Source organism: Tursiops truncatus, chromosome 11, assembly GCF_011762595.2.
Source record: "Tursiops truncatus isolate mTurTru1 chromosome 11, mTurTru1.mat.Y, whole genome shotgun sequence".
Classification (NCBI taxonomy): domain Eukaryota; kingdom Metazoa; phylum Chordata; class Mammalia; order Artiodactyla; family Delphinidae; genus Tursiops; species Tursiops truncatus.
The window spans coordinates 19,653,638-19,675,690 of NC_047044.1; the positions used below are offsets into that span (position 1 = coordinate 19,653,638).

General features: G+C 41.3%; 1 protein-coding gene across 2 annotated transcripts in view; it reads right to left on the bottom strand.

The window, feature by feature from the left end:
• Positions 1-22,053, bottom strand: part of DRAM1 (DNA damage regulated autophagy modulator 1) — a 90,543-nt gene that overhangs the window by 58,249 nt on the left and 10,241 nt on the right. For both annotated transcript variants that reach the window (XM_019918286.3, XM_019918285.3), the window contains exons 2-3: positions 8,574-8,641; positions 2,616-2,758 (exon numbers count right to left, since the gene is read on the bottom strand). In XM_019918286.3, coding sequence (XP_019773845.1) covers positions 2,616-2,758; positions 8,574-8,641 — 211 coding nt within the window. The remainder of the gene's footprint in view (positions 1-2,615; positions 2,759-8,573; positions 8,642-22,053) is intronic.

Genomic DNA, 22,053 nt, shown 5'->3' on the forward strand with positions numbered 1-22,053 from the left:
GATGGGATATCATACAGTGCATACTATCCCCCCCACAGGACAAGTCATACCCACACTCCACTAGACAACTTATATCCTTCCAAGTTGCCACCTTCCCTTTGAAAATAATTTTTCCATCGTGCTTTCTGATGCTAGAACTGTGAACTGTGAATTTTTTTGCCCTAATTTTATGAAAAAAAATTTATCATTCTTCTTTTTTAAGTTTATTTTATTTTTGGCTGCACTGGGTCTTCGTTGCTGCGCGCAGGTTTTTGTCTAGTTGCGGCAAGCGGGAGCTACTCCTCGTTGCGGTGTGCGGGCTTCTCATTGTGGTGGCTTCTCTTTGTTGCGGAGTGTGGGCTCTAGGTATGTGGGCTTCAGTAGCGGCGGCACGCGGGCTCAGTAGTTGTGGTGCATGGGCTTAGTTGCTCCGTACCATGTGGGATCTTTGTGGACCAGGGCTAGAACCTGTGTCCCCTGCATTGGCAGGCGGATTCTTTAAGCACTGCGCCACCTGGGAAGCCCTAGAACTGTGAATTGTGTACATGCTTTTTTCTCACAGAGATTTTCTCATTCTGGCCTAGAGGTTAACTCTTCCCCACAGGTTCTGGGCAGACTGCTTCAATCAAAGGTGACTTTTCATGACTCACAGGATTTGGGGAGAGTATTAACCTCTCTGGGTCTCCATTTCTCCATTGATAAATGAGGAAAATAATACTACCTATCTTCTAAGGTCATTATTAGAATTATACGAGTTAAAGCATGAAATGTTTTCATAAATGTCTGTCACCTAGAAAACTTCAATAAGAATTCCCAGGTGGTCCAGCGGTTAGGACTCCATGCTCTCACTGCCGGGGCCAGGGTTCAATCCCTGGTCGGGGAACTAAGATCCCACAAGCCGTGCAGCCCGGCCAAATAAGAAAAAGAAAGAAGAAAAAAAGAAAACTTTAATAAATGTTGTTATGGAACCCAAAACACACACAATCATAAAACGTAAGGAAATGTCATCAAGAGTCTCTACCACGTGACAAATGTCATAGGCAACTAGTGATGTTTATTTCCTAACACAGAGACAATAGAGTAGGAAAGTTAAACGAAGCCGGAAGCAAAGTGAGTTCACAAGATGCCCTCCTGGAAGCCCTATAGGCTTGCTTCAGGGAGGCTACAAATTTGGCTCTCAGCTTTCACCAGTGTTAACAAGGAAACACTGTTAGTTGTGGATTTGTAACATCCCAAAACGAAAACTTGTTGGCCACCAGACCTGGAAGAATATTCCTGCCCTAGGTTGTCCTGAGGTTCTGTGTCATACAAGGAAGGATGCCTCACCCCTCACAACACAGCACTGAGTTTCCCAGAGCACTTTATTATACTGTCCCCCCCACCAATGACAGATGGCTTCCTGCATGTGCAGGGCAGAAAAGGTGATTCTCTGAGGCCCACATGATGCAGGTGAGGCAGAGGGCCCTCTGACAATGGTCTGACTCATGCAGGAGCAGACACTAGAGAACAGGTGGACAGCAGACGGTACAGGTGGTGTCCTGAGGTTATCAGCCTCCCAGGTACACACCAGGAGGCAGTGCCCCTCTGCTGCAGCTTCAGTGTGCAGATGTGGACTTGAACAGCCAGCTAGCACTGAAGGCTGACACGTTTTTATAAAGTAAGCGTCACAGAAGATCAACCCACTTCTGGTGGGAAAAAAGTTAAAGGAGTACCCCCAGGCAGAACCAAAAGTCCTCCAGGAGTAACCTCCTTTCTACGGTCACAAAGGGACAATGGTGATGACAGAGCAGGCCCTCCAGGGTGTTGGCCTATAGTGATGAACCGATGACCGTGAAGACGGCTAAGTACAGACTGCTGGGCACTGTACATTATCTCATCGAATCCCAGCAATAACCCTGTAAGGCGAGTGCTCATATTAGTACTCATTTGAAATACAACACATACTTGTAAAATATAAAATATTGCCTCCATAGACAAATACCATGCCTTCCTGAAAGAGACTTCGGAATGAAAGGAATCCAAAAATTAGAATAAAACATGTAGGATTTTTTCCAACACTTGACACAGTAAGAATATGTCAAGTGGACTCTGCAGTAGTTGTTATATAAGTTAATTTGCTCAGTAAGGCCATATTTTGGCCCTGCAACTGATTAGCTGAGTAACCCTGACCAAATTATTTCACCTCCATGTGCCTAGATCCTCATCTGTGAAAGGAAGAGATCAGATGCCTCTCTTTGAATTGAACACCAGAGGCCCAAACAGCAGAATCAGTAAACATACACACGCTCATACACAGAAACGTTTTCACGATGTTAATGAAATCATTACAATGACTGAAGTAGCTCTCCCAGCACATTAAACCACATCAACAAGAACACAGAGCAACCCAGAGCCCACAGCATGGTCTGAAGCACGCTCTCTCTCACACACGCACCCCATCTCTCCCAAGTACTAGGCTGGGCTGACTTGCAAATGACGAAGATTTGTTTCTAAGAAGCAAACTATCCCAATATTCATACGCTCATCAACTATTTGAGAGCTGTGCTGGCACAAGCGCGCCTCTGGTGCTCTTGCTTCTCTCCTCCAGATACATATACTCCATCACCCCCAATAACCAAAAAAACTTCAGGTCATACCTGGAAATTGGCTACAATGCCCAACCCGATGCATCCCACCAATCCTAGAACTAACGACACCAAGTTAAAAACAGGAGTGCTGAAATAGCTGGTTTGGTTTTGCTTCTCTACTATTTTATATCTTGTGTACATCGTGGCTGCACCTGAAAAAGAAAGGGACTCTGATGAATTTTTATTTTTTGACTTTTTAGAAGGAAAAACACATGAACAGTTTTTATGGCTTTTAAAATAATTTGTATTTTCAGTTTCCTGATTGCAATAGTCTCCCCACTCGTTCACACCTGCCCTTCCTCACCCCATCTTACTCTCCCCCGCCATGTGACGCATACACACACACACGCATACACACACACACACACACACACACACACACACACACACTGTCTTGGCTGTTATCCTTTTCACATAAATGCTATTGTGCACGTATTTTTCTGGGACTTGCTTTTTTATTTATTTAAAAACGTTCCATGGTTGGGACTTCCCTGGTGGCACAGTGGTTAAGAATCCGCCTGCCAATGCAGGGGACGCGGGTTTGAGCCCTGGTCTGGGAAGATCCCACATGCCGCGGAGCAACTAAGCCCGTGCACCACAACTACTGAGCCTGAGCTCTAGAGCACACGAACCACAACTACTGAGCCCACGTGCCGCAACTACTGAAGCCCGTGTGCCTAGAGGCCATGCTCCACAACAAGAGAAGCCACTGCAATGAGAAGCCTGTGCACTGCAACAAAGAGTAGACCCCGCTCGCCGCAACTAGAGAAAGCCTGCGCACAGCAACGAAGACCCAACGCAGCCATAAATAAATAAATTTAAGGGGCTTCCCTGGTGGCACAGTGGTTGAGAGTCCGCCTGCCGATGCAGGGGACACGGGTTCGTGCCCAGGACCGGGAAGATCCCACATGCCGCGGAGAGGCTGGGCCCGTGAGCCATGGCCACTGAGCCTGCGCGTCCGGAGCCTGTGCTCCGCAACAGGAGAGGCCACAACAGGGAGAGGCCCGCGTGCCGCAAAAAAAAAAAAAAAAAAAAATTAAAATAAATAACTAAATAAATTTTTAAAATAAAAGTGTTCTGTGGCGATCTTGCCAATGTCAGTACACGTAGGTCTCCCTCATCATGGTATACAGTGAGATGCCATATTTATTTCATCATTCTCCTAATGATAGATTTCTACATTATATGTTTTTCCTATTACAAACAATGCTCAGTGAACATCCTTATATAGAAGGCTTTGGCGCACTTTCAGTGTTTCTGAAAGATGAATTCCTAGAAGTAGTATTACTGCGTTAAAAAACTATGCTCAATTAAAATGCCAAAAAGTAGCTCCAAACTGCTCCAAGACTGAGGCAATTCATACTCCCACAGCAGAGTTTGAAAGCAATTCTGTATGCCCTGTCCTTTTAATTGTTGCCAATCTAACAAATGAAAAATGGCAATCTGTTTGTTTAATTTGCATCTCTCTGATAGTCAGTGAGACTGAGCAACTTTCAGTATGTCACTACTCATTTGCATTTCTCTTCTGAAAATTGTATGTTTATCATTTTTTAAATTTTTCTCTTGAGTTTGTTCATTTTCAATTTGTAGTTGCTCTTTATACATTATGTACATTAGTCTATTGTCTGCTATAAATATTACAAATGTTCTTCTGGTCTGTTGTTTGTCTTTAACTTCGTGAATCTTTCATCACTTAGAAGTTTCCATTTTCATCTACCCAAATCTGTCAGTTCTTCTATTTAGCTTCGGGGTTTTGTGTGTGCAAGTTTAGATAAGCTTTTCCATCCTAAGGTTTTAAAAATATTTTCCTATACTTAAATCCAAATCCTCTTTTTTTTTTTTTTTTAAGATTTAATTTTATTTATTTTTGGCTGTGTTGAGTCTTCATTCTTGCGCACGGGCTTTCTCTAGTTGCAGCAAGCGGGGCTACTCTTCTTTGCAGTCGGGCTTCTCCTTGCGGTGGCTTCTCTTGTTGCAGAGCATGGGCTCTAGGCGTGCGGGCTTCAGTAGGTGTGGAGCGTGGGCTCAGTAGTTGTGGCGCATGGGCTTAGTTGTTCCATGGCATGTGGGATCTTCCCGGACCAGGGCTCGAACCCATGTCCCCTGCACTGGCAGGCGGATTCTTATCCACTGCACCACCATAAGAAAAAGTCCCTCCTCTTATGGTTTTGTTCTTCATGTTTACTTCTTTAATTGCCATTGGCTTTTGTGAATAGTGTGAGAGCAAATTTAACTCAGCAAATTTAGCTTATAGAAAAAGTCACATAGATATGCAGAGATATGTTTAAAAGATATTCACTTTAGCGTTGTATATTACAAAATGAAAAATAGCCTAAATGTTTAACAATAGGGGACTGAATTATAAATTATTATATGTCCATGAGATGGGTATCATGCATGTGTTGGGATAAAGTAGATTTCTGTGTGTTCAATAGTGTTATGATGGCCATAATATTTTTTGCTGAATTTTTAAAACCAGTCTAAAGGCTAATCATTTATCATAGAGCATTTTAAACAGAAATATTCATGTCAGATTCTCCCTTGCCTAGAAGCAAAAAGCTACATTTATCACTTGCTAGTGATAAAATAATCTGTCTTCTAAATCTGGACTCTGGGCAAGGATGGTGTAAGAGGGCACTGGGATTGACTGACTCCTATTTCTACTTCCCCTTGCTCACCTCCAAAACCTTGGGAGGAGAAGACAACAAATGAGTGATGGGGTGAAACTCCCTCTACCAAGGAGGGTGAACAAATTCTGAAGATGTCAAGTCACTAGGTAGGGTTTCCAGCACCTCTGCCCCTTCCACCCTGCATCAGTAGAGAGGGCCAGAAACTGCTGGTTATATGATGGGTCCCTGGCAAACACCTGATTGTTCTGCAGGGTTAAGGGTTTATGGAATACCCTCATCATCCCATAGGACTGAGTTTTTTAGTCTTTACATTAATTGGTTCATGAGAGAGCGTTGTAGCCTCTCAACTGCATCTCAGGTGCATTTGAGGAACTGAAAAATCATAGCTGAGTTGGAGACAAACTATTCCATGCTTCACCTTTCCCTTCCTCTAACAGGTGAGCTAACACCTTTGTCATTGGTTCAGAAGCTTTTGTGAGTATCCAAGTCCCTTAGAGTGCTGGTTCACAGCACATATGCTTGGGCCCCACTTCCAGAAGTTCTGATCCAGTATATCTGCAGTGTGGCCCTGGAACAGGCCTTGGAACCAGCACCCAAGAGGATTTTCTTGTAAGTTACCTTCAGAACACACTCTGAGAAACACTAGCTTCTAAATTTTAGGTGTCTTTGGCTTAACGCAAATGCATTGGATATAAATCACAATTTTAGAAATTACATTTAAAATCCATTTCAAATTCCTGTGGCAAATTACCAGATAAAGTGAATAGTTCTATAATGAGGCCAAAAATAACTATGGATTTCTAGTCACTTGAGTTTCTTAAAGCAGAGCAAAACTGTAGTTGCAAAGGTTATACTTTTTAAAAAATCACGTATACCAAGCATAAACCCTAATGTAAACTATTGACTTTGGGTGATAATGATGTGGCAATGTAGGTTCATCAGCTGTAACTAATATATTACTCTGGTGGGGGGATGTTGATAATGGAGAAGGCTGTGGGGGGCTGCGGGGGAGCAGGGCATATATGGGAAATCTCTACCTTTTCCTCCAGTTTTCTGTGAATCTGAAAATGTTCTAAAAAATAATGTTTGTTAAAAAATAACAATAAAAGAGGGCAGAAGCAAGAAGAACTACAATCATGCAGCCTGTGGAACCAAAACCACATTCACAGAAAGAGACAAGATGAAAAGGCAGAGGGCTATGTACCAGATGAAGGAACAAGGTAAAACCCCAAAAAAGCAACTGAATGAAGTGGAGATAGGAAACCTTCCAGAAAAAGAATCCAGAAAAATGATAGTGAAGATGATCCAGGACCTCAGAAAAAGAATGGAGGCAAGGATTGAGAAGATGCCAGAAATGTTTAACAAAGACCTAGAAGAATTAAAGAACAAACAAACAGAGATGAACAATACAATAACTGAAATGAAAAATACACTAGAAGGAAGCAAGCAGAATAACTGAGGCAGAAGAACAGATAAGTGACCTGGAAGACAGAAGGGTGGAATTCACTGCCGTGGAACAGAATAAAGAAAAAAGAATGAAAAGAAATGAAGACAGCCTAAGGGACCTCTGGGAAAACATTAAAGGCAACAACATTCGCACTATAGGGGTCCCAGAAGGAGAAGAGAGAGAGAAAGGACCCGAGAAAATACTTGAAGAGATTATAGATGAAAACTTCCCTAACATGGGAGAGGAAATAGCCACCCAAGTCCAGGAAACACAGAGTCCCAGGCAGGAGAAACCCAAGGAGAAACACATCGAGTAATCAGACTGAATAATTAAATTAAATTAAATTAATTAATGTAATCAAATTAAAGACAAAGAAAAATTATTGGAAGCAACGAGGGAAAAATGGCAAATAACATACAAGGTAACTCCCATAAGGTTAACAGCTGATTTCTCAGCAGAAACTCTACAAGCCAGAAGGGAGTGGCACAGTATATTTAAAGTGATGAAAGGGAAAAACCTACAACCAAGGTTACTCTACCCAGCAAGGATCTCATTCAGATTCGATGGAGAAATCAAAAGCTTTACAGACAAGCAAAAGCTAAGAGAATTCAGCACCAACCAAACCGGCTCTACAACAAATGCTAAAGGAACTCTCTAAGTGAGAAACACAAGAGAAGAAAAGGACCTACAAAAACAAACCCATAACAATTAAGAAAATGGTAATAGGAACATACATATCAATAATTACCTTAAACGTGACTGGAATAAATGCTCTAACCATAAGACACAGGCTTGCTGAATGGATACGAAAACAAGACCCATATATATGCTGTCTACAAGAGACCCACTTCAGACCTAGGGACACATACAGACTGAAAGTGAGGGGATGGAAAAAGATATTCCATGCAAATGGAAATCCAAAGGAAGCTGGAGTAGCAATATTCATATCAGATAAAACAGACTTTAAAATAAAGAATGTTACAAGAGACAAGGAAGGACACTACCTTGGATGATCAAGGGATCAATCCAAGAAGACATAACAATTATAAATATATATGCACCCAACACATAGGAGCACCTCAATACATAAGGCAACTGCTAACAGCTATAAAAGAGGAAATCGACAGTGACACAATAATAGTGGGGGACTTTAACACCTCACTTACACCAATGGACAGATCATCCAGACAGAAAATTAATAAGGAAACACAAGCTTTAAATGACAAAATAGACCAGATAGATTTAAATGATATTTATGGGACATTCTATCCAAAAACAGCAGATTACACTTTCTTCTCAAGTGCGCAAGGAACATTCTCCAGGATAGATCACATCTTGGGTCACAAATCAAGCCTCCGTAAATTTAAGAAAATTGATATCATATCAAGCACCTTTTCCGACCACAACGCTATGAGATTAGAAATCAACTACAGGGAAAAAAATGTAAAAAACACAAACACATGGAGGCTAAACAATACGTTACTAAATAACCAAGAGATCACTGAAGAAATCAAAGAGGAAATCAAAAAATACCTAGAGACAAATTACAATGAAAACACAATGATCCAAAACCTATGGGATGCAGCAAAAGCAGTTCTAAGAGGGAAGTTTATAGCAATACAAGCCTACCTCAAGAAACAAGAAAAATCTCAAATAAACAATCTAAACTTACACCTAAAGGAGCTAGAGAAAGAAGAGCAAACAAAACCCAAAGTTAGTAGAAGGAAAGAAATCATAAAGATCAGAGCAAAAATAAATGAAATAGAAACAAAGAAAACAATAACAAAGATCAAAGACCAATCAATAAAAAATGATACATAAACTGTAACATTTTACTTCACATGAGATTGGTAATTTTTAATTTATTTATAATAATTATTGTGTACTTACTAAGAAATGCAGAGAAGTTTATCATAAATCCAAAAATACCACTCTCTGGAGGTGTTGTTCCTGTATCACTGAGAAAGAGAAGACATGTCCAAATTAGTAAAAAGGAATTCAGTTCAGGCATATAATTGGCAGGTATTATATTGTATCCCCTCTGGGTGTTCGGCCACTTAGAATTCCAAAGATTTGACCTGATTTTGTTCTAAAGTATTTTCAAGTTGGGCTCTGAAAAATTAAAAACTATTTTTTATTTTTTTCCCCAGTTTTACTGATATATAATTAACAAACAGCACTGTATAAGTTTAAGGTGTACAGCATAATGATCTGACTTAGAGACATCATGAAATGATCACCACAGTAAGTTTCGTGAACATCCATCATCTCATATAGATATAAATTTTTTTGAGAACTTTTTTTGTTATGCTGAGAACTCTTAGGATTTACTTTCTTAACAACGTTCATATATAACATACAGCAGTGTTAATTATAGTACCCATGTTGTACATTACCTCCCTAGTACTTATTTATATTCTAACTGGAAGTTTGTGCTATTTGACCACCATCATCCAATCCCCCTCTTCCTCACCCCTGGCCTCTGAGAACCACAAGTCTGGTCTCTTTTCCTATGAGTTTGTTTGTATGTTTGTTTGTTTTGAAGTATAACTGACAACACTATGTGAGGAAATATTTAAAGTGAATGGTGGTGGTGTTTTTCAGATGATCCCACCTGAAAAATCTGAAGTGTGTGTTCATTCTTGATGAGGAATTGAGTGAGACTATTTTTGGGGGAAAAAAAAAAAAAACCTGGTCTAAAATCACGTTTGAAAAGTCTACTATTTGAATATTAAATATACATAAACACATCATTTTAATTTTTAACAATATGATTTATGCATAAGAATTTACACTGCTGAAAATATGATAGAAGGCTGAGCAATAAATATTATTGATGCCTGTCAGTACTTTATGGAAATAGGGTATCAAGGGTATTACTCATGGTGATAAATTATTTTAACAAAAAAATAGCTTCTATGAGACATATTTCAGATGCAGTCTATCAATTAATTAATTCAATGAGCTGGAATGTAGCATTTGACATGTGCTAGCTTCTATTCATTAATGCCAAGGTTTACATTTTTATACTCTCAAGCTGCTTGCATAAAGCACAGTTTCAAACTGATGGCAAAGGCACTCCCAACATGAAAGAACTCGTACTTGTCTTGAGTGTTTCCACGTTTTAAAACAGCTCTGAAATTTAAGTACTGAAAAATGGATCAAGTTGAAAAGATGCACTTCAAAGTGTTTGAAAAATTCCACAGGAAGCCTGTGTGTGCAGGAAACAGGAGTCTTTAAGCTTTGTGAACACTTAATATTTGAAGAGTATGAAGAGGTTAATGTTCGCCCTTCCCACAAATTCCTCTAGTCCCAATTACTTCAATCTCAGTGTCACTTGTACCTGTAAGAATCTGAAGGGTTTAGAATTTAACATTACCATTTTTCCTACAAATAATCTTCTTTCTCACTAAAGGGATGTTGAGGTGAAGGCTGCCCGACGTTTGGGATGCCCTTCTGAGCACAACATCGTCCTGAATGGGCGAGGAGGGGATGAGAACCAGTGATGGAAACAGCTGGTGGAAACAGCTCATGTGTGCCCTTGGGCAGCACTTTTTTTTTTTTTTTTTTTTTTTTTTTTTTTTTTTTTTTGCGGTACGCAGGCCTCTCACTGCTGTGGCCTCTCCCGTTGCGGGGCACAGGCTCCAGACGCGCAGGCACAGCGGCCATGGCTCACGGGCCCAGCCGCTCCACGGCATGTGGGATCTTCCCGGACCAGGGCACGAACCCGTGTCCCCTGCATCAGCAGGCGCCATCAGCAGCAACCACTGCGCCACCAGGGAGGCCCTGGGCAGCACTTTTGCCAGAAAATTCTCACAGGGAAAGGAAGCCTTCTATTCTTGACCTTAGGGTATAAAAAAGCAGCTACCCGATGACTCATGCAAGAGTACTTGTTGGCACAGGTCTGTGAGGAATCTGCCACGTGCCAGGAAGATTGCTGGTTGTGGAGAAGTGACGAGGCTATTGAGGGGGGTAGGTAGGTGGGGGGACAAAGGTGCTCTAACAGGAGACGAGAAGATGCCCATACTTGGGAATGATCTGTCCAGGGAGAGCAAATCAGGACATATTTCAAGGGCCCAGGTATGCAGTCCACATGACATCGAACATCGATTCGAAAGCTCAGAATTTCAGAGTGATATTTTATTCTTGCTTATCTTTACATTTAAAACCATACAGGCAGAATCTGGGAATTCCCTGGCAGTCCAGTGGTTAGGACTCCATGCTTTCACTGCCATGAGCCTGGATTAGATCCCTGGTCAGGGAACAAAACAAAGATCCCACAAGCCACACAGCGAGGTCAAAAACAAAAACAAACACACAAAAAAACCCATACAGGCAGAATCAAAAGTGCTTTGCAAACAGCCTTTCCATATGCATTTGTTGAATGAATGACTATCAGTACTGGCAGTAGACACTACTTTTTGAACACTTACCATGCACCAGCCACTGCTAGGTGCTCACCATACATCATTTCATTTCATCCTCTCAACCCTGAGGTGGGCCTATTACCAACCCCACTTTATTAAGGAGGAAACGGGGTATTGGAGAGGTTATATAACTTGTTCCAGGTCCCAGTGCTATCAGATGGAGGGAATCTACATTCCATCTATGTGTCTGACTCTGCTTTCCTGCCTCCTCTGTGCTCTAACAGCAGGCAAGGAACAAAGCAATTAGAAGAATGACTGGGGGAGGAGAGCGAGCACAGATGTGCTGGTAAATGCTTAACAAACAGCTCTAGAGGGAACCTGATTTGTAACACAGGCCAATTTCCATGCTATAAATATTCCCAATATGTCAAAATTCAAGCTACCAAAATGCTGGTCACTGAACAAGGAGTTGGGAAAAAATGCACACAGTTGGCTCATCATGCCTTAGTTCTATACCAGGAAGGTGTAAAGTAGGTTAAGACCTCATAGCTTCTCAGATGCCATAATTTAATAATAAAACACCTTTAAAAAATGGTTCTGAAGAACCTAGGGGCAGGACAGGAATAAAGACGCAGACATAGAGAATGGACTTGAGGAAATGGGGAGGTGGAAGGGTAAGCTGGGACGAAGTGAGAGAGTGGTATGGACATATATACACTACCAAATGTAAAACCGATAGCTAGTGGGAAGCAGCCGCATAGCACAGGGAGATCAGCTCGGTGCTTTGGGACCACCTAGAGCGGTGGGATAGGGAAGGTGGGAGGGAGACGCAAGAGGGAGGAGATATGGGGATATATGTATACGTATAGCTGATTCACTTTGTTATAAAGCAGAAACTAACACACCATTGTAAAGCAATTATACTCCAATGAAGATGTTAAAAGAAAAAAAAGAATAAACTGGAAACTAATACTACATTGTAAATCAACTATATTTCAATAAAATTTTTTTTTAATTAAAAAAATAATAAGAAAACACCTTTGGGCTTCCCTGGTGGCACAGTGGTTAAGAATCCGCCTGCTAATGCAGGGGACATGGGTTTGAGCCCTGGTCCGGGAAGATCCCACATGCCGCGGAGCAACTGGGCCCGTGTGCCACAACTACTGAGCCTGCCCTCTAGAGCCCGCGAGCCACAGCTACTGAAGCCCACATGCCTAGAGCCTGTGCTCCGCAACAAGAGAGGCCACCGCAATGAGAAGCCCAACCACCGCAAGGAAGAGTAGCCCCCACTCACCGCAATTAGAGAAAGCCCGCGCGCAACAACAAAGAGCCAACGCAGCCAAAAATAAATAAATTAAATAAAGAAAATTTAAAAAAAAAACAAAAAAAAAACACCTTTGACAATTATTCACCACCATGGTCTGATTTTCTTTCAGGATTACTCAGTCTATAACACCCACCATCAATGCATGAGTACCAATGGGCCTACATTCCTACGCTTGGCACTACAGCATAGGAAACATCAATACTACAAACATAGGGGAAAATATGAATGCACTGTATTCATAACCAGTTGTTTGATTCAATGAAATCATCTTTTAAAAAGTTTTTATTTGGCTGCAAAAATAACCATAAACTTTATCCACTCATCAACAAAATATTTATGGGACACCTACCATGTGTTAGTACAATCTGAGTCACAAATTTCCCTATTTATCAGGTAAGAGTGGTCAGTGTGTGATTTATTTCCATTAAGTGACAAAGTGGTACCTAAACTACATTTGGTGATTTTTAAAATTTTATTTATTTATTTATTTGGCTGCGCCGGGTCTCAGTTGCAGCATGCAGGATCCAATTCCCTCACCGGTGATCGAACCCAGGCCCCCTGCATTGGGAGCATGGAGTCGTTACCACTGGACACCAGGGAAGTCCCCCATTTGGTGAAATTTTGCTTAAGAATATTTCAAGAGGGGGGCTTCCCTGGTGGCGCAGTGGTTAAGAATCCGCCTGCCGATGCAGGGGACACAGGTTCGAGCCCTGGTCCAGGAAGATCCCACATGCCACAGAGCAACGAAGCCCATGCGGCCAACTACTGAGCCTGCGCTCTAGAGCCCTGCGAGCCACAACTACGGAAGCCCGCGTGCCTAGAGCCCATGCTCTGCAACAAGAGAAGCCACCGCAATGAGAAGCCCACGCACCACGACGAAGAGTAGCCCCCGCTCACCACAACTAGAGAAAGCCTGCGCGCAGCAAAGAAGACCCAACACAGCCAAAAATAAATAAAATTAATTAATTAAAAAACAATTTAAGATATAAACAACAAAGTCCTACCATATAGCATAGGGAACTATATTCAATATCCTGTGATAAACCATACTGGAAAAGAATATGAAAAAGAATGTGTGTATATATATATATATATATATATATATATATATATGTATAACTGAATCACTTTGCTGTACAGTTGAAATTAACACAACATTGTAAATCAACTATATGTCAATAAAATTTTGTATAAAATTTAAAAAGAAAAAGAGTATTTCAAGAAAGTTTCCAGGGAATTCCCTGGTGGTCCGGTGGTTAGGACTTTGTGCTTTCACTGCTGAGGGCATGGGTTCAGTCCCTGGTCAGGGAACTATGAACCTGCAAGCCATGCAGCTTGCAGCGGCCAAAAAAAAAAAAAAAAGAAAAGAAAAGAAAAAAGAAAGAAAACTTTCCAAGCAGAAAATGAAACTGTGGCCACTTCTAAGAACTTTTAAGGATAGTAGTGGTTGCCTACTATCGTTAATACAAACAGAAGGCTCCCTCTTTCATCTCAGCCACTGACATGCCATGCTGACTAAGGAAGACCCAGAAACTTAGGGGCCGCGTGCCACGCAGTCATGCCATGGCTGCATCATCAAACGTCGGAAGCACCCAGAGGCCTGGGTAACGCGGATGGCATCCATCACCACAGGATCAGCTTTGACAAATATCACCGAGGTTACTTTGTGAAAGTTGGAATGAGGCATCACCACTTAAAAGAGGAATCGGAGCTTCTGCCCCACTGTCAACAATGATAAACTGTGGACCTTGATCAGTGAGCAGACACGGGGGAAATGCTACCAAAAACAAGACTGGAGGTGCTCCGATCATTGATGTGGTGTGATCAGGCAGTTCTGGAGAAGAGAAAGTTCCCAAAGCAGCCTGTCATTGTAAGCAGGTAGGGTAGGGGGGCCCTGGAGGAAAAGAACCAGATATAGCTTTTTGACATTAGAGAAGCCATTTAGCCCTAAACCATTTTGTGATCTAAGCCTGGCTGCAATGCTTGCCCTTGAACAGGTCTCAGCAGTAATGATCTTAAGGGAACAAAGGAACAAACAACTGTTACCAGGCAAGGTGAGTAACAATAGCAAAGATAATAAGTCAGTTGTAAAGACTCCCAGTTCTGTTTCAATGGTAAAGATTAGCCTGAAGCACTTTCTGGAACTGTTTCACAGAATTTAAACCCCTCTGGAGGGCTCATCCACCAGATCCACTGGAACCTGAGGGATGAGAATGTCGACCTTTTCTGATCCTCCTGACATCAACTGACTAAAGCTTGGACATTGTCGACCTTTGCCCCAATTCTATGCTGAATTCTCCTCTGTTCAAGCCCCTTCATGAGTACTCAGGTAACCTAGCTTAAAGCTTCCCCAGTGTTGCTGTTTGGGGAGACTCTGCTTTGGGAAAGATCCCTGGTGTTCTCCTTACTTGCTGCAAGTAATAAATCCTTCCTTCTTCCATTGTTTGGCTTGGCTGTGTCTACTGGCTTGACACCTACCAAGAGGTGAACCCACTTTTTGGGGTAACATTGTCATGAAGGTTAAATTCTTCAGCAGAAGAGGTGAGGAGAATATTAAGGGTGTGTGTGCGTGTGTGTGTGTGTGTGTGTGTGTGTGTGTGTGTGTGTTGGGGGACGGCGTGGGGGAGTGGCTCTGTCCTGGTAGCTTGAAGTCACATGGAGGGAGATTTTTAAATGTTAACAAGTGGGCTTCCCTGGTGGCGCAGTGGTTGAGAGTCTGCCTGCTGATGCAGGGGACACGGGTTTGTGCCCTGGTCTGGGAAGATCCCACATGCCGCGGAGCAGCTAGGCCCGTGAGCCATGGCCGCTGAGCCTGCACGTCCGGAGCCTGTGCTCCGCAATGGGAGAGGCCACAGCAGTGAGAGGCCCGCGTACCGCAAAAAAAATAAAAAAATAAAAAATAAATGTTAACAAGTGATTTTCTTTAAAAATAATATATGTATATATTTTTTCATATATATATATATATATACACATATATACATATATATATATATATATATATGAAAACCTCTCTTACCTTAAAATGTTCTTTTCAGTCTTTCTTTTGGTCTCCAAGCTATTATTTTACATCATAAGTAAATACTGTATCACACCTTCCACCTGACACTGGAATCCAGATGAACATAACACCAAGGGGGTGCCAAGAGAACCTGTTGGTAGCCTCTTTTTCTTTTACATTTTTTATGCTCACAGTAAATGATCATATTGTGCAAAGGCAGAGGTAGTAGGATTTGGTTGGCACAGCTGTACTTGGGCACCTGATTCAGGAAAATGGAGAATGAATGCCATGCCAAAGCAGTTGCCTCCCAATGTGGCAGAAGTAGTCCCCTTACCCAACTCCCACGACATCATTCTGTATCACATGGCTTAAAGACCTGGCCCAGATCCATCCACGTCCTCACTTGCCTCCTAGTAAATGAGGCACTTCCTGGAAACTGTACAGGGGGATAGGAACTAATTGTTCATTTGCATGTGGCTTAGAAGCTGTTGAGGCTGTTATGTGTACACACTTGTGCCTAGGAAATCAATTTACAACTATATTTACTGTGTTTAGATTTCTACAAGTTTTGTTCATCACGGAAAATTCCAAGCGGTTTATCTAACACCTTTCTCCGAACTAATTTATGATGTTAAGCCACTTCATAATCACTTGGTGCTCAAAGGGATAAAAACAATACAAATAAGACGTGCATAGGTTCAAGATGGCGGAGTAGAAGGACGTGTGCTCACTCCCTCTTGCGAGAGCACCAGAATCACAGCTAACTGCTGAGGAATCATCAACAGGAAGACACTGGAACTCACCAAAAAAGATACCCCACATCCGAAAACAAAGGAGACACTGCAATGAGACAGTAGGAGGGGCGCAATCACAATAAAATCAAATCCCATAGCTGCTGGGTGGGTGACTCACAGACTGGAGAACAATTTTACCACAGAAGTCCACCCAATGGAGTGAAGGTTCTGAGCCCCACGTCAGGCTTCCCAACCTGGGGGTCTAGCAACGGGAGGAGGAATTCCGAGAGAATCAGACTTTGAAGGCCAGCGGAATTTGATTGCAGGACTTCAACAGGACTGAGGGAAACAGAGTCTCCACTCTTGGAGGGCACACACAAAGTAGTGTGTGCATCAGCACCCAGGGGAAGGAGCAGTGACCCCATAGGAGACTGAACCAGACCTACCTGCTAGTGTTGGAGGGTATCCTGCAGAGGTGGGGGGTGGCTGTGTCTCACCGTGAGGACAAGGACACTGGCAGCGGAAGTTCTGGGAAGTACTCCTAGGTGAGAGCCCTCCCAGAGTCTACCATTAGCTCCACCAAGAGCTGAGTAGGCTCCAGTGCTGGTTTGTCTCAGGCCAAACCAACAGGGAGGGAACCCAGCCCCATCCATCAGCAGACAAGCATACTAAAGTTTTACTGAGCTCTGCCCACCAGAGCAACACCCAGCTCTACCCATCACCAATCCCTCCCATCAGGAAGCTTGCACAAGCCTCCTACATAGCCTCATCCACCAGAGGACAGACAGCAGAAGCAAAAAGAACTACAATCCTGCAGCCTGTGGAAGGAAAACCACATTCACAGAAAGACAGACAGGATAAAAAGTCAGAGGGCTATGTACCAGATGAAGGAACAAGATAAAACCCCAGAAAAACAACTGAATGAAGTGGAGATAGGCAACCTTCCAGAAAAAGAATTCAGAAAAATGATACTGAAGATGATAAGGACCTCGGAAAAAGAATGGAGGCAAGATTGAGAGGAAGCAAGAAATGTTTCATAAAGACCCAGAAGAATTAAAGAACAAACAGAGATCAACAATACAATAACTGAAATGAAAAATACACTACAAGGAGTCAATAGCAGAATAACTGAGGCAAAAGAACGAATAAGTGACCTGAAAAACAGAATGGTGGAATTCACTACTAAGGAACAGAATAAAGAAAAAAGAATAAAAAGGAATGAAGACAGCCTAAGAGACCTCTGGGACAACATTGAACACAACAACATTCGAATTATAGGGGTCCCAGGAGAAGAGAGAGAGAAAGGACCTGAGAAAATATTTGAAGAGATTATAGTCAAAAACTTCCCTAACATGGGAAAGGAAATAGCCACCCAAGTCCAGGAAGCACAGAGTCCCAGGCAGGATAAACCCAAGGAGAAACACACCAAGACACATAGTAATCAAATTGCCAACAATTAAAGACAAAGAAAAATTATTGGAAGCAACGAGGGGAAAATGGCAAATAACATACAAGGGAACTCCCATAAGGTTAACAGCTGATTTCTCAGCAGAAACTCTACAAGCCAGAAGGGAGTGGCATGATATACTTAAAGTGATGAAAGGGAAGAAACTACAACCAAGATTACTCTACCCAGCAAGGATCTCATTCAGATTCGATGGAGAAATCAAAAGCTTTACAGACAAGCAAAAGCTAAGAGAATTCAGCACCAACCAAACCAGCTCTACAACAAATGTTAAAGGAACTTCTCTAAGTGGGAAACACAAGAGAAGTAAAGGACCTACAAAAACAAACCCATAACAGTTAAGACAACGGTAATAGGAACATACATATCAATAATTACCTTAAACGTGACTGGAATAAATGCTCTAACCATAAGACACAGGCTTGCTGAATGGATACGAAAACAAGACCCATATATATGCTGTCTACAAGAGACCCACTTCAGACCTAGGGACACATACAGACTGAAAGTGAGGGGATGGAAAAATATATTCCATGCAAATGGAAATCCAAAGGAAGCTGGAGTAGCAATACTCATATCAGATAAAACAGACTTTAAAATAAAGAATGTTACAAGAGACAAGGAAGGACACTACCTTGGATGATCAAGGGATCAATCCAAGAAGAAGACATAACAATTATAAATATATATGCACCCAACACATAGGAGCACCTCAATACATAAGGCAACTGCTAACAGCTATAAAAGAGGAAATCGACAGTAACACAAAAATAGTGGGGGACTTTAACACCTCACTTACACCAATGGACAGATCATCCAGACAGAAAATTAATAAGGAAACACAAGCTTTAAATGACAAAATAGACCAGATAGATTTAATTGATATTTATAGGACATTCTATCCAAAAACAGCAGATTACACTTTCTTCTCAAGTGCACAAGAAACATTCTCCAGGATAGATCACATCTTGGGTCACAAATCAAGCTTCGGTAAATTTAAGAATATTGAAATCATATCAAGCATCTTTTCCAACCACAATGCTATGAGATTAGAAATCAACTACATGGGAAAAAATGTAAAAAACACAAACACATGGAGGCTAAACAATACGTTACTAAATAACCAAGAGGTCACTGAAGAAATCAAAGAAGAAATCAAAAAATACCTAGAGACAAATGACAATGAAAACACGGCAATCCAAAACCTATGGGATGCAGCAAAAGCAGTTCTAAGAGGGAAGTTTATAGCAATACAAGCCTACCTCAAGAAACAAGAAAAATCTCAAATTTTGAAATCTCAAAATCAAAATATCTCAAAACTTACACCTAAAGGAACTAGAGAAAGAAGAACAAACAAAACCCAAAGTTAGCAGAAGGAAAGAAATCATAAAGATCTGAGCAGAAATAAATGAAATAGAAACAAAGAAAGCAATAGCAAACATCAATAAAACTAAAAGCTGGTTCTTTGAGAAGTTAAACAAAACTGATAAACTATTAGCCAGACTCATCAGAAAAAGAGGGAGAGGACTCAAATCAATAAAACCAGAGGGCTTCCCTGGTGGTGCAGTGGTTGAGAGTCCGCCTGCCAATGCAGGGGACACGGGTTCGTGCCCTGGTCCAGGAAGGTCCCACATGCCGCGGAGCGGCTGGGCCCGTGAGCCATGGCCGCTGAGCCTGCAAATCCAGAGCCTGTGCTCCACAATGGGAGAGGCCACAACAGTGAGGCCCACGTACCACAAAAAAACAAACAAACAAAAAAACTAGAAATGAAAAAGGAGAAGTTACAATGGACATCGCAAAAATACAAAGCATCCTAGGAGACTACTACAAGCAACTCTATGCCAATAAAATGGACAACCTGGAAGAAATGGACAAATTCTTAGAAAGGTATAAACTTCCAAGACTGAACCAGGAAGAAATAGAAAATATGAAAAGTCGAATCACAAGTAATGAAATTGAAACTGTGATTAAAAATCTTTCAACAAACAAAAGTCCAGGACCAGATGTCTTCACGGGTGAATTCTATGAAACATTTAGAGAAGAGCTAACACCCAACCTTCTCAAACTCTTCCAAAAAATTGCAGAGGAAGGAACACTTCCAAACTCATTCTATGAGGCCACCGTCACCCTGATACCAACACCAGACAAAGATACTACAAGAAAAGAAAATTACAGACCAATATCACTGATGAATATAGATGCAAAAATCCTCAACAAAATACTAGCAAACAGAATCCAACAACACATTAAAAGGATCAAACACCATGATCAAGTGGGATTTACCCCAGGAATGCAAGGATTCTTCAATATATGCAAATCAATCAATGTGATACACCATATTAACAAATTGAAGAATAAAAACCATATGATCATCTCAATAGATGCAGAAAAAGCTTGTGACAAAATTCAACACCCATTTATGATAAAAACTCTCCAGAAAGTGGGCATAGAGGGAACCTACCTCAACATAATAAAGGCCATATATGACAAACCCACAGCAAACATCATTCTCAATGGTGAAAAACTGAAAGCATTTCCTCTAAGATCAGGAACGAGACAAGGATGTCCACTCTCACCACTATTATTCAACATAGTTTTGAAGTTCTAGCCACGGCAATCAGAGAAGAAAAAGTAATCCAAACTGGAAAAGAGGACGTAAAACTGTCACTGTTTGCAGATGACATGATACTACACATAGAGAATCCTAAAGATGCCACCAGAAAACTACTAGAGCTAATCAATGAATCTGATAAAGTTACAGGATGAAAAATTAATGCACAGAAATCTCTTGCATTCCTATACGTTAACAACGAAAGATCAGAAAGAAAAATTAAGGATACAATCCCATTCACCATTGCAACAAAAAGAATAAAATACCTAGGAATAAACCTACCTAAGGAGGTAAAAGACCTGTACTCAGAAAACTATGAGACACTGATGAAAGAAATCAAAGATGACACAAACAGATGGAGAGATATACCATGCTCTTCGATTGGAAGAATCAATATTGTGAAAATGACTATACTACCCAAAGCAATCTACAGATTCAATGCAATTCCTATCAAATTACCAATGGCATTTCTTACAGAACTAGAACAAAAAATCTTAAAATTTGTATGGAGTCACAAAAGACCCCAAATAGCCAAAGCACTTTTTTATTTTTAACTTTCTTTTTTTAAAAAATAAATTTATTTATTTATTGGCTGCGCTGGGTCTTCGTTGCTGTGCGCGGGCTTTCTCTAGTTGCAGTGAGTGGGGACTACTCTTTGTTGTGGTGTGCGGGCTTCTCTTGTTCTGGAGCACAGGCTCTAGGCACGTGGGCTGCAATAGTTGTGGGGCGCAGGCTCAGTAGTTGTGGCTCATGGGCTCTAGAGCACAGGCTCAGTAGTTGTGGCACACAGGCTTATTGATCCATGGCATGTGGGATCTTCCTGGACCAGGGCTTGAACCCATGTCCCCTACACTGGCAGGCGAATTCTTAACCACTGCATCACCAGGGAAGTCTCACCAAAGCAGTCCTGAAGGAAAAAAATGTAGCTGGAGGAATCAGACTCCCTGACTTCAGACTATACTACAAAGCTACAGTAATCAAGAAAATATGGTACTGGTACAAAAACAGAAATATAGATCAATGGAACAGGATAGAAAGCCCAGAGATAAATCCACGCACCTATGGTCAACTAATCTATGACAAAGGAGGCAAAAATATACAATGGAGAAAAGACAGCCTCTTCAGTAAGTGGTGCCTGGAAAACTGGACAGCTACATGTAAAAGAGTGAATTTAGAACACTCCCTAAAACCATACACAAAAATAAATTCAAAATGGATTCATGACCTAAATGTAAGACCGGACACTATAACTCTTAGAGGAAAGCATAGGAAGAACACTCTTTGACATAAATCGCAGCAAGATCTTTTTTGCTCCACCTCCTAGAGTAATGGAAGTAAACACAAAAATAAACAAATGGGACCTAATGAAACTTAAAATCTTTTGCAAAGCAAAGGAAACTACGAACAAGACAAAAAGACAACCCTCAGAATGGGAAAAAATATTTGCTAACGAATCAACTGACAAAGAATTTATCTCCAAAATATATAAACCGCTCATGCAGCTCAATATTAAAGAAACAAACAACCCAATGCAAAAATGGGCAGAAGACCTAAATAGACACCTCTCCAAAGAAGACATTCAGATGGCCAAGAAGCACATGAAAAGCTGCTCAACATCACTAAGTATTAGAGAAATATAAATCAAAACTACAATGAGGTATCACCTCACACTGGTTAGAATGGGCATCATCAGAAACACATGAAAAGCTGCTCAACATCACTAATTATTAGAGAAATGCAAATCAAAACTACAATGAGGTATCATCTCACACCAGTTAGAATGCGCATCATCAGAAAATCTACAAACAACAAATGCTGGAGAGGGTGTGGAGAAAAGGGAACCCTCTTGCACTGTTCGTGGGAAT